Genomic DNA, 13650 nt, shown 5'->3' on the forward strand with positions numbered 1-13650 from the left:
GGCAGAATGGAGAAGCTTCTGAAATACTGTAAAAGATTTTCATAAGAGAGAAGAAAAGAGGTCTATAAGCCTTTCTGTTCTTCATAAACTTCATAAAAGCTTACCGACTGTCTGCAAAGCGAAAAGAATTATATATAGCCTCTTATATCCCAAAAACGTTGATACTCCTCTAAAAGTGAATTTTTTTCAGACACTTCAGGATCACTCACTGATTCCATATCCCTTATACTGGAATTAAACAGCTGCTAATAGCATAACATTAGAAACAACCTAAATGTCCATCATTATGGAACTAGTTAAATAAATTACAATCAGCCCTCTGTATCCATGGGTTCTGCACCTGTGGATTCAAACAACCATAGATGGAAAATATTCAGAGAAAAAACAAAATTGTCTGTACTCAACATGTACAGACTTTTTTCTTGTTATTATTCCCTAACCAAATGTGGCATTTACATCGCATTGGTATTACTTTTGTGTTTAAAAGGAAAAAAATGTTTTTGGGTACATGTATGTGCGTGTACATATACATGTATGAATATATGTATAATTTGTATACACATAAAATATTTTTGTAAAGATATAAAAGGAACTGAAAACATTAGCTGTCCCCAAGAAGGGAACTAAATTGTTAGAGGACAAAAGAGAAAAGAGATACGTGTGTGTACATACAAATATATATATGTATTTTTTTTTTTTTTTGGGGAGAGGGTCTAGCTGTGTTGTCTAGGCTAGAGTACAGTGGCATCATTATGGCTCACTGCAGCCTTGACCACCAGGTTTAAGCGATCCTCCCACACAGCTAGAACCACAGCATGAGCAACCACACTCAGCTAATGTTTTTATTACTTAGAGACGGAATTTCACCATGTTGCCCAAGTTGGTCTCTAACTCCTGGGCTCAAGCGGCCCTCCCGCCTCAGCCTCCCAAAGTACTGGGATTCTAGGCATGAGCCACCGCATCTTGCCCTTTCCTGTATTTTGAGCTATGTAAATTACTATCAAAAATAAAAGTTAAAAAATTTTTAAAAGAAGTCAACAGCAGCTGCAGTCACTAATCAAAGAACAATGTGTATACTTGTGTAGTCACCAACAAGGATGATCCACTTATCATGTGCTCTCCCTCCTGTCAATCACTTCTATTACATTCACTGCCACTGAAAGGAATGTGAGGCCGGGCGCGGTGGCTCAAGCCTGTAATCCCAGCACTTTGGGAGGCCGAGGCGGGCGGATCACAAGGTCAGGAGATCGAGACCACAGTGAAACCCCGTCTCTACTAAAAATACAAAAAATTAGCCGGGCGCGGTGGCGGGCGCCTGTAGTCCCAGCTACTCAGGAGGCTGAGGCAGGAGAATGGCGTGAACCCAGGAGGCGGAGCTTGCAGTGAGCCGAGATCGTGCCACTGCACTCCAGCCTGGGCATGGGCAACAGCGTGAGACTCCGTCTCAAAAAAAAAAAAAAAAAGGAATGTGAGCATTCTATTAGTAGGGTCGTTTCTGATTAAACACTATAGTATGCAGACCTATGTCAGACCATTCAGCCACACTTACATATAAACTGAGGTTGGACATATTACCTTCAAGAACAAAATCACAGGTAAGTATCAGGAAAACACAGCAAGGGGGATGGTTCTGAGGTGGGAGAATGAGAAAAGATGACAAAGACCACCAGAACCAACGCCAATTCAAAGAATCCTGAGCTAAGTGGTTTACAGAAGACCAGAAGAAAAAGGAAATTTTATTTTTCCATTTCATACTCCTCTACATCATTTGGGAGAGAAAAACATTAAAACAAGCCACACATTCCTCACATACTATTTTCTTTTTTTACTATAAAAGACCAAGAAAGAGAAGGGAGGAGAATAAAAAGGTATAGACCGATTCTAATTTTTTTTTTTTTTTTTTGAGATGGAGTCTCACTCTGTCGCCAGGCTGGAGTGCAGTGGCGCAATCTCGGCTTCACTGCAACCTCCACCTCCCGGGTTTCAAGTGATTCTCTGCCTCAGCCTCCCAAGTAACTGGGACTACAGGTGCCCACCACCACACCCAGCTAATTTTTGTATTTTTCTACAGACAGGGTTTCACCATGTTGGCCAGGATAGTCTCGATCTCCTGACTTCGTGATCCACCCACCTCGGCCTCCCAAAGTGCTGGGATTACAGGCATGAGCCATCGCACCTGGCCCGATTCTAATCTTTAAAAAAACACAAGGAGGGGCCGGGCATAGTGGCTCATGCCTGTAATCCCAGCACTTTGGGAGGCCGAGGCAGATGGGTCATGAGGTCAGGAGATCGAGACCATCCTGACTAACACAGTGAAACCCCATCTCTACTAAAAATACAAAAAATTAGCTGGGCGTGGTGGCACATGCCTGTAGTCCCAGCTATTCGGGAGGCTGAGGAAGGAGAACTGAACCCAGGAGGCAGAGGTTGCAGGGAGCCAAGATCACGCCACTGCTCTCCAGCCTGGGCGAGAGAGCAAGACTCTGTCTCAAAAAAAAAAAAAAGAGGCCGGGCGCGGTGGCTCAAGCCTGTAATCCCAGCACTTTGGGAGGCCGAGACGGGCGGATCACAAGGTCAGGAGATCGAGACCATCCTGGCTAACACCGTGAAACCCCGTCTCTACTAAAAATACAAAAAACTAGCCGGGCGAGGTGGCAGGCGCCTGTAGTCCCAGCTACTCCGGAGGCTGAGGCAGGAGAATGGCCTAAACCCGGGAGGCGGAGCTTGCAGTGAGCTGAGATCCGGCCACTGCACTCCAGCCCGGGCTACAGAGCAAGACTCCGTCTCAAAAAAAAAAAAAGAAAAAAAAGAAAAAAACACACACACACAAGGAGGCCGGGCGCGGTGGCTCATGCCTATAATCCCACCACTTTGGGAGGCCGAGGCAGGCGGATCACTTGAGGTCAGGAGTTCTAGAATACCCCAGCACACATGGTAAAACCCCATTTCTACTAAAACTATAAAAAAACTAGCCGGGCATGATGGTGCGTACCTGTAATCTCAGCTACTTGGGAGGCTGAGGCAGGAGAATTGCTTGAACCCAGAAGTGGAGGTTGCAGTGGGCCGTGATCCCACCACTGCACTCCAGCCTGGGCAACAGAGCAAGACTCTGTCTCAAAAAAAAACATACGTAAGGCCGGGGCAGTGGCTCACGCCTGTAACCCCTGTAATCCAAGGCGGGTGGATCACAAGGTCAGGAAATCAAGACCATCCTGGCTAACACGGTGAAACCTCGTCTCTAATAAAAACACAAAGAAATTAGACAGGTGTGGTGGCAGGCGCCTGTAGTCCCAGCTACTCGGGAGGCTCAGGCAGGAGAATTGCTTGAACCCGGGAGGCGGAGCTTGCAGTGGGCTGAGATCCCACCACTGCACTCCAACCTGGGGGAGAGAGTGGGACTCCATCTCAAAATAAATAAATAAATAAATACATAAATACATAAATAAAATAATAAATACATAAAAATAAACACAAGGAGACCTGGTGCAGTGGGTAACACCTGGAGTGCTTTGGGAGGCCAAGGCAGGAGGACTGCTTAAGGCCAGGAGTTCAAGACCATCCTGGGCAACACAGCAAGACATCTCTAAAAACATTTAAAAAATTAACCAGGTCTGGTAGCACACATCTACTAGGGTCACTCTTCAGCCCAGGAGTTTAAGGTTGCACTGAGCTATGACTGTGCCATTGCACTCTAGCCTGGATGACAGAGCCAGACCCTGTCTCTTTTTTTGTCGTTTTTTTTCTCTTCAGACAGAGTCTGGCTCTGTCACCAGGCTGGAATGCAATGGCGTGATCTCAGCTCACTGCAACCTCTGCCTCCTGGGTTCAAGCGATTCTCCTGCCTCAGCCTCCTGAGTAGCTGGGACTACAGGTGTGCTCCATCATGCCTGGCTAATTTTTTTATTTTTAGGAGAAACTGGGTTTCACCGTGTTGGCCAGGCTGGTCTCAAACTCCTGGCCTCAAGTGATGTATCTGCCTGTCTCAGCCTCCCAAAGTGCTGGGATTACAGACTTGAGCCACTACACCTGGTAGAGACCCTGTCTCTTAAATAAAAAGCAGAAAACACAAAGAGACAGATTATCTAGGATCTTCTGCCTTTTCTCTAGAGAGATGAGGTAACATTCAAAATTTTATGTGTAAGGTTTAATAAAACACGTAAGAGAAAATGACATTCTGGTAAAGAGCCAAAATAACTGTTGTGAGCATATTTGGTTGTAAGTTTTCTGACAACCAAGGCAAAGATGAAAATCTGATTAGTCATGTTATCAGCCTTGTTTTCAAAGGAAGAGGTGTATCAATTCATCAATGTAAGAATTTGCCTATAGATGTTTTCCTCTTGTCTCAAATACCACCTTGGTCTCAATTCCAATTTTCAGACCAATCACCAAGCACAGGATTGCCTTGGATTCATACTCACCCCCATTTCTTCTTCCCGTACCACATACTGGGCCACTTTGAATGAGCTCAAATATTCATTCATGCCCTGCAATTCTGTGTCTTCAGTCTCATCCTGGTTACGGTCCAGCAGCCGTTCAATGGCCTTATCATCGTAGTGGATAACACTGCTATCTTCTCCCTCTTTGTTGTCTCCTCCTATAAAAAACTCAAGGGCCCACATCCCCAAAGTCAGCTTCAGCAGCTGCAGTGGAAAAAGCAAGTCCCACAAGACCCTTGGTATCAAAGATTCTCCCTAACCTTTAGAGAGGCCAAGCCCCACACCAAAATGTAAGTTCCTGACTAGCTCACCTCCATCAGTGGCTTCATCCTTGAAAAGTTCCTCAGTGCCAAATTTGAGGATATCATCAAGCTCCTGTTTGGACATAGATCCAGTCTTGGAGCCCAACCCAGGCCGTACCACTAGATGCGTCAGCATCATTTTCTTCTTTGCCACCTGCGTGATGCGCTCCTCAACTGACGCACGGGTCACAAACCGGTAGATCATTACCTTTTTATTTTGCCCAATCCGGTGAGCTCTGCTAAAGGCCTGGAGTTGAGCAGGAAATAAAGCCAGAAATTGTATTTTCCTGGTGCCACTCTTACCCTGACTTCCACATAGTATTCTAAATTCGGCACAAGACAAGGTCTACAGCCTGCCCTCATAGGAAACTTCCTTTTGCACCCCTGCCTCCAGACACCACTGTCTAACATGTTACCCAAAATAGGACCACAGCTAACCAAATTCTCTGGCTTACAATAAGGTAAACAACACAAAAAGAATAATCTGTTGTTTCTCACCTAAAAACCTAATTCCAGATGGTAGAGTGCTCATAGAGGCCACTATGCCTCTAACATGTTACTTATTAAGGCTGCCTGCTGCCTCTGCTCACCTGAATGTCATTATGGGGGTTCCAGTCAGAGTCATAGATAATAACTGTGTCAGCAGTGGCCAGATTGATTCCAAGGCCCCCAGCTCGAGTGGAAAGCAAGAAGCAGAACTGCTGAGCACCTGGTGCTAATAAAGGAACCAAAAACACCATTAGAAGTGTCTCCTAAATTCCAATTCACAAATGTAGTTTAAAAAATTAAGCCGGGGCGGTGGCTCAAGCCTGTAATCTTAGCACTTTGGGAGGCAGACACAGGTGGATCATTGGAGTTCAAGACCAGCCTGGCCAACATAGTGAAACCCTGCCTCTACTAAAAATACAAAAATTAGCCAGGCATGGTGGTGTACACCTGTAGTCCCAGCTACTCGGGAGGCTGAGGCAGGAGAATCGCTTGAACCCGGTAGGCAGAGTTTGCAGTGAGCAGAGATTGCACCACTGCACTTCAGCCTGCGCAACAGAGCGAGAGACTCTATCTCAAGAAAAAAAGAAAAATTAGCTGGGCATGGTGGTGCACACCTGTAGTCCCAGCTACTCAGGAAGTTGAGGCAGGAGAATCACTTGAGCCCAAGAGTTCAAGGTTATAGTGAGCTTTGTGCTACTGCACTCCAGCCTGGGCAACAGAGCAAGACCCCATTTCTTAAAGAAAAACATCAGAATAGGCCAGGTGCAGTGGCTCACGCCTATAACCCCAGCACTTTGGGAGGCTGAGGTGGGCAGATCACCTGAGGTCAGGAGTTCGAGATTAAGCTGGCCAACATGGTGAAATCCTGCCTACTAAAAATACAAAATTAGCCAGGCATGGTGGCAGTCACCTGTAATCCCAGCTACTTGGGAGGCTGAGGCAAGAGAATCGCTTGAACCCAGGAGGCGAAGGTAAAAAAGAAAGAATGTCAGAATATAAAACCTCATAGGCAAACACCACAGTAATAATCATTGTAAGCAAAGTCCACTGATGGATACTAAAATCAGTGTGAAAGTTTAAGGAGAAACAGGACACTGACACAGTCTCAAGTATCTCCCTCAAGCTATTTATCAATCACAATTGGGAACAAGAGAAACTTTACACTGCAGAAACTCAACAGACACCACCTTAACCAGTGATCAAGTCATTACCAGTAAGGGGACATAACACATGTCTGTGCCCCAGTATGATGCATTGAAAAGGAAACATCATCGGTCGGGTGCAGTGGCTCACAAGGTCAGGAGATCGAGACCATCTTGACCAACGTGGTGAAACCCCGTCTCTACTAACAGTACAAAAATTAGCCGGGCATGGTGGCGGGCACCTGTAATCCCAGCTACTCGGGAGGCTGAGGCAGGAGAATGGCTTGAACCTGGGTGGAGGTTGCAGTGAGCCAAGATCACACCACTGCACTCCAGACTCCAGCCTGGTAACAGAGCAAGACTGTCTCAAAAAAAAAAAGAAAAGAAAAGAAAAGAAAAGGACACAACATCACCTCTGTGGCATTCTTGCACAAAATGTCTAATTTAATCAAGAGAAAACATCACACAAACCCAAACTTAGAGCCATGCTACAAAATAACTGACCAGTGTTCATCAAAAGTATCTATATTGACGGGGCACAGTGGCTCGCACCTGTAATCCCAGCACTTTGGGAGGCCGAGGCAGGTGGATTACCTGAGGTCAGGAGTTCGAGACCAGCCTGGCCAACGTGGTGAAACCGTCTCTACTAAAAATACAAAAATCTGCTGGGCATGGTGGCGCACACCTGTAATCTCAGCTACTCAGGAGGCTGAGACAGGAGAATCGCTTGAACCCAGGAGGCACAGGTTGCAATGAGTCAAGATCGTGCCACTGCACTCCAGTCTGGGCAACAGAGTGAGATTCCATCTCAAAAAAAAATCTGTATCATGTAAGAAAAGGAAAAAAAATAAATGTCATAGATAGCAGGAAGCACAATAACTAAATGGAACATGGGACCTGGGATTGGATCCTGAAACAGAAAACAGACATCAGTAAAAATTGGTGACATCCATTGAAGGTCTGTCATTTATAGTATAATACCAATGATAATTTCCTAGTTTTGATCATTGTACTGCAGTTATGTAAGTTATTATTAAGAGAAGCTAGCTAGTTGAACAGTATACATGAACTCTCTGTGCTGTTCTGTAACTTTTTTCTAAGTCTAAAATTAAAATAAAAAGTTTTTTTAAAACAAGTAGTAGTGACACTGAGTACAGTGGCTTATGCCTATCATCTCAATACTTTGGGAGGCCAAGGCAGGAGGACTGCTTGAGCCCAGAAGTTTGTGATCAGCCTGGACAACATGGCAAGACCCCATCTCTTCAAAAAATTGTTTTTAATTAGCTAGGTACAGTGGCTCAAGTCTATAGCCCCAGCTAGTTGGGAGGCTGAAGCAGCAGGATCACTTAAGCCTGGATGTGGGTCCAGGTTGTAGTAAGCCATGATCATGCCACTCCTCTCCAGCCTCCGCAACAGAGTGAGACCCCATCTCAAATAAACAAAACAAAACAGGCTGGGCATGGTGGCTCGTGCCTGTAATCCCAGCACTTTGGGAGGCCAAGGCGGGCGGATAATGAGGTCAGGAGATGAAGACCATCTTGGCCAACATGGTGAAACCCCATCTCTACTAAAAGTACAAAAATTAGGTGGGCGTGGTGGCACGCACCTATAGTCCCAGCTACTTGGGAGGCTGAGGCAGGAGAATCACTTGAACCCAGGTGGCGGAGGTTGCAGTGAGCCAAGATCGCACCACTGCACTCCAGCCTGGGCAACAGAGCAAGACTCCATCTCAAAAAAAAAACAAACAAAAAACAAAAAACAAAACCAAACCCTAGTAGTGTCTACTGAGGCAGATAAGTCTGCTAGTAACTTGCTATTTGAGCTTGAACAAGTCCTGACCTCTTGCTTGCCCTCAAGATACAATGCTTTCTTCTTTCTAGCAGAAAAAACAAAGACCCCAAAGGAAAAAATCTCCTAGGAATAGTCCAATACATTCTTCCAACTGAGACATTCAAAAGCTTTACTCTTCCATCTCAAATGACAAAGCCCGAAAAGAACTACACAGAAAAGCAGATGCACAAGAAGTTACAGAGGATTCCTGAAACTAAACAACTTCTCTCTCACCATTGAAGCGGTCAATGGCCTCTTGCCGCATGTTCCCAGTGATTCCACCATCGATGCGTTCGTATTTATAACCTTCATGTTCCAAGAAATCCTCTAGCAAGTCTAGCATCTTGGTCATCTGTAAAAGGAGCATGGTTTAATTATGGAAGAGTCAGATGGTAACCCTTTCCTGAGGTCACTGAGGGCTGTCTATGACTGTTCCCTAAAGCTCCCAGTCCACATGATACCTGGGAAAAGATGAGTACACGATGCCCACCCTCTTTAAGGTTCTTGAGCATTTTCTGCAGCAGCAATAATTTCCCAGATGCTCTGATTAGGGCACTGCCATCATACATGCCATTAGGCATCTTAGGGGCCTCCTGAGAACAAAAGCAAAGAAAAAAATATTAAAAGAAAGCACATATGGAGGAGTCCCAACCCAGGGAAAAACAGGAGGTGGCACTACATACCATTGCAGCCACAGGGAAGAGGTATGGATGGTTGCAGCACTTCTTAAGATCCATCACCACATTTAGCAGAGACACCTGGTTGCCACCACCTCGGGCATTGAGTGCTTCAAAATTTCGAGTGAGGATGTACTTGTAGTATTTCCTACATGGCCAAGGTAGAAAGACAGGTTAGACTTGAGAGGCTTTCGGTGACTAATAATGCAGGCCCAACAACTGAGATCTTTCTTCCAACACATCCCACTTTGGCACTAAGGACACCTAACGCACAAGCACTACCACCACCATTTTAAATACGGAAAGGTATAACTTAAAATAAGTAAGAACCATGTGCTCCAGCGCCCTAGCATCAGGTTTCTTTAGGCCTTGCTTGCTCCTGTCACCAGATGCCTTGAAGCTGAGTGAGGGAGGAATAGGAAAGACTGCAGACTGGCAGATGTCTAAATGGAGTCTGTTTCTGTCCCTCCCAACTCACTTCTGCATAGGGCTCAGCTCCACACGCACAATTAGTTCTGTCTTGGAGGGCATATTCTTGAACACATCGGCTTTCAGCCGCCGCAACATGTGCGGCCCCAGCATGTCATGCAGTTTTTTTATCTGGTCCTCCTTGGCAATGTCAGCAAACTCCTCCAAAAAACCTTCCAAATTGCTTCAGAAAGAAAAAGGAAAAAGTTATTGGAGAAGGGAAGAAAGAAAAGTGATACAGGAAATGGGCAACAGGAAGAATGAGAAGCACAATTATGAGCCGATTACAGATAAACACATACTTACTGGAACCTCTCGGGGGTGAGAAAGTTGAGCAGATGAAACAACTCTTCGAGATTGTTTTGTAATGGAGTCCCAGTCAGCAACAACTTGTGCTGGAGTGAGTAACCATTCAAGACCCGGAAGAACTGGTGAAGCAGATGGAAAAATGTGAAATCCAATGAAAACACAGCTCTAGTAAATCTCTACCAAATTTCAAGTTTTTCACTGCCCAATAGTTAAGCATCCCACTCCCCACATTCTTTTTAAAGGCCTGGCCACCAAGGGCTGTCACATACAAGGAAAGAAGGCAGAGACAATTTTTCTCTCTCCTCTCCACCTGCAAGTCTTCCCCTTAACAAATTGGAAGTACTAGAAAAAACTCAAAGTCAGGGCTCCAACATCCCTCCCTCAGCCCTCACCTTAGACTGATTGTTCTTCAGCCTATGGGCTTCATCCACGATGAGGCAGGCCCAATCAATAGAGCCCAAGATAGCCATGTCAATGGTGATCAATTCATAGGATGTCAGCAGCACATGGAATTTCACAGATGCCTCTTTCTGCACATGAAGGCAACTTGGTCACTACTAGTCACCTTCTCTCATGTAATCACAACCCGGGGACTGACGGAGTGTTTTCCTCCTCCCAGGATTACCCTTTTGCCTCACCAAGGACCAGATCACAAGGAGGTAAACTAAGCCAGAAGCCGCAACTCTTTCTCTAGGGTGGCTTCCCTGCCCTGAGATACCTTCATGCGGGAGGCCTTCTTGCCGCCACGAATAGCATTGTCTTCAAAAGAGAACTCATTCTCTCGGATGATGGCACGGCTGTCCTTGTCACCCACATAGGTTACAACATACATGTCTGGAGCCCACATTTCAAACTCCCGCTCCCAGTTGATGATGGTAGAAAGAGGGGCACTCACTAGGAAGGGGCCTTTGGAATGACCCTTTGAGGAAGAAGAGGAAAGTCAGGACTGAGGGCCCCCGCACACTGCAACCCCAGTGAACGCCCAGCACCCTGCTGTCCCCTCAAGCCGAGCCAAGGACTGACACCTGCGCTCCTGCTCCTGTTCTCACCTTCCTCCATACACATGCCCAGCCTGTGCCTTTCCAAAAAGACAAGGTCCCACCATAACCACAAGTCTTATCTCTCCCATTAAGTCTTTCTATACTTTTTTCCTGAGACAGAGTTTCACTCTTGTTGCCCAGGCTGGAGTGCAATGGTGCAATCTCAGCTCACTGCAACCTCCACCTCCCAGGTTTAAGTGATTCTCCTGCCTCAGCCTCCCAAGTAGCTGGGATTACAGGCATGCGCCACCACGCCCGGCTAACTTTGTATTTTTAGTAGAGACGGCGTTTCACCATGTTGGTCAGGCTGGTCTCAAACTCCCGACCTCAGGTGATCCACCCACCTCAGGCTCCCAGTGCTGGGATTACAGGTGTGAGCCACTGCGTACAGCCAAGTCTTTCCATACTAATTCTACTCGTAATTCTACTTCCCTCAACACATAATCATTCCCCTAGAACTGAGACTCTACGGACCCACTGCTAATCCTACCCAGGGCTCCACACCCTCAAATCTTCCGCTGCGTACGTATGTTTATCCACTATCACATTTATCTACTATCTATTAAACACATGTGTACATGTGTTTATCTATTATCCATAGTGTTCTTGAAGGTCAGAGACCAATTTTTTTATTCCTTTATCTCTCTACTCAGAGTGTAAGTGAAGGCTTCAAACACAAAATATCCACACAAAAAAACTATCAGCCCCAGATTTCCTTACCTCCTTGTAAAGGGAATAGAGGAAGACTGCTGTCTGTACAGTTTTCCCAAGGCCCATCTCATCAGCCAAGATGGTGTCAGTGCCCTGAGCCCAGGAGAAACGCAACCAATTCAGACCCTCCATTTGATAGGGGTGCAGGGTTCCACCTGTAGCATCCAGGTACTCTGGCTGTCGCTCATACTTCACTGTTGGCTGAAGGATGAAACAGAGAAGTCAAGAGCTGGCAAGGAACCCCCTTCCTCCCCTAATACAGCAGCTGCTTCCTCCTCTCTAGTCTTCACGGATCCTCCTGGGGAAAAGCTACAAAAATTCTGAGGGAAGAGATCCCCTATAATTACTGCAATTTCATGTTCACTTTAGGGTCCTCCAGGAAACAGGGCTTAACCAGACAGATCTGATTTTGGTCCTACATATCACTGAGGAAAAACACATCACAGACTCCCTACCAATACAATAATTCTACTAGTCAGGATCTACCAGGTAAATAATGTATGTCCCTGTTAGATGAATCTTTTTAACTTTAATCACCCTCAAATTACACTGTACAAACAAAACCCAGAGGAACTGAGCCTGAATTAAGCCAGATTCCAATGTAAGTTCATAAAAGCTAGGCTATGTGACCCCTCCCCCTAGATAACACTTCTTCAGTCATTCAAAATACACCTCCTTTTTTTTTCTGATGACAAAAGAAGAAAGTAATCCCAGTGCTTTCTGATATATAGAGACGTGGAGAAGTGGGGAAGCAGACTTGAAGTGATCTTTTCATTACCTAAGAGTACCATCATTAGACTGCAGCAAAGATACACTGTCCTACCCAACAATCTACCCTCCAGTCCCTTCCACTCCGACTCACATCAACTGTTGGCGTTTCTGGAGGTCTCTCCAACTTTCGAAGCTTCACCTTCTTGAGCTTCTTGCCTGGTCGGCCTTCCTCACCCCTCATTAACTCCCTAAAGAAGAAAGACGTCACGCAGCTGCCCAAAGTCCTTTTCTATAGAAGAAACAACTTGCCCAGGCACAGAGGCTCACACCTGTAATCCCAACACTTTGGGAGGCTGAGGCAGGCAGGTCACCTAAGGTCAGGAGATTGAGACCAGCCTGGCCAACATGGTGAAACCCCGTCCCTACTAAAAATACAAAAATTAGCCAGGCGTGGTGGCAGACGCCTGTAATCTCAGCTATGAGGCAGGAGAATTGCTTGAACCCGGGAGGCAGAGGTTGCAGTGAACCGAGATCGCACCATTGCACTCCAGCCTGGGGGACAAGAGCAAGACTTCGTCTAAAAAAAAACAAAAAAAAATTAGTTGGGTGTGGTGGTATATGCATATAATCCCAGCTACTCGGGAGGCTAAGGCAGAAGAATCGTTTGAACCAGGGAGTCAAAGGTTGCAGTCAGCCAAGATCATGCCACTGCACTATAGCCTGGTGACAAAGCGAGGCTCCATATTAAAAAAAAAAAGAAAGAAAAAAAAAAAAGAAATAACTCTATTCCTCACCCAAAATCACTCACCTGTGATTCCAATAGCTCTGCTTGAACAGGTCGTAATCCTGGATCTCCACATCCTCACTCTCCCAAGAAGCCTGATCATAAGGTAAGTCCCGCCACTTGATCAAGTAGTGGACGTGGCCCTTCTTGTCCACGCTGCAAGTCAAGGAGAAAAAACCCTCAGAGGCAGAAAAAGCAACCCTCCTCACTTGCTCTCAAAAACTGGCAATACCGTATGTTCCACACCAGACCTCTAGGTATGCCACAGATCACACGTTTTCAGAGCCTCTACTATACCAGTCTTTGACCAAAAATTATCTCTAATTTATACTTTCCTAGTTACACTCAAACACCAGAATTCAGTCAATTAATAATTAACATAGAGTGTTGGCCAGGTGCAGTGGCTCACACCTGTAATCCCAGCACTTTGGGAAGCCAAGGCAGGCAGATCACTTGAGGCCAGGAGATCAAGACCAGCCAGGCCAACATGGCGAAACCCCGTCTCTACCAAAAAAAATTAACCAGGCGTCAAGCCAGGCGCAGTGGCTCATTCCTGTAATCCCAGCACTTTGGAAGGCTGAGGCAGGTGGATCACAAGGTCAGGAGTTCAAGATCAGCCTGGCCAATATGGTAAAACCCCGTCTCTACTAAAAATACAAAAATTAGCAAGGCGTGGTGGTGCATGCCTGTAATCCCAGCTAGTCAGGAGGCTGAGGCAGAAGAATTGCTTGAACCCAGGAGGTAGAGGTTG

General features: G+C 45.9%; 2 protein-coding genes across 10 annotated transcripts in view; one reads left to right on the forward strand and one right to left on the reverse strand.

The window, feature by feature from the left end:
- PTMS (parathymosin) overlaps positions 1-13650 on the forward strand; it is a 251995-nt gene that overhangs the window by 52488 nt on the left and 185857 nt on the right. The gene's annotated exons all lie outside the window — the stretch shown is intronic.
- CHD4 (chromodomain helicase DNA binding protein 4) overlaps positions 1-13650 on the reverse strand; it is a 39057-nt gene that overhangs the window by 13734 nt on the left and 11673 nt on the right. For all 8 annotated transcript variants that reach the window (XM_050747392.1, XM_050747391.1, XM_050747393.1 and 5 more), the window contains exons 13-25: positions 12924-13055; positions 12267-12363; positions 11414-11605; positions 10372-10572; positions 10046-10183; positions 9651-9772; positions 9355-9528; positions 8883-9024; positions 8661-8792; positions 8434-8551; positions 5329-5453; positions 4748-4985; positions 4419-4594 (exon numbers count right to left, since the gene is read on the reverse strand). In XM_050747392.1, coding sequence (XP_050603349.1) covers positions 4419-4594; positions 4748-4985; positions 5329-5453; positions 8434-8551; positions 8661-8792; positions 8883-9024; positions 9355-9528; positions 9651-9772; positions 10046-10183; positions 10372-10572; positions 11414-11605; positions 12267-12363; positions 12924-13055 — 1987 coding nt within the window. The remainder of the gene's footprint in view (positions 1-4418; positions 4595-4747; positions 4986-5328; positions 5454-8433; positions 8552-8660; positions 8793-8882; positions 9025-9354; positions 9529-9650; positions 9773-10045; positions 10184-10371; positions 10573-11413; positions 11606-12266; positions 12364-12923; positions 13056-13650) is intronic.

Source organism: Macaca thibetana, chromosome 11 (genome assembly GCF_024542745.1).
Source record: "Macaca thibetana thibetana isolate TM-01 chromosome 11, ASM2454274v1, whole genome shotgun sequence".
NCBI classification, from domain to species: Eukaryota; Metazoa; Chordata; class Mammalia; order Primates; family Cercopithecidae; genus Macaca; species Macaca thibetana.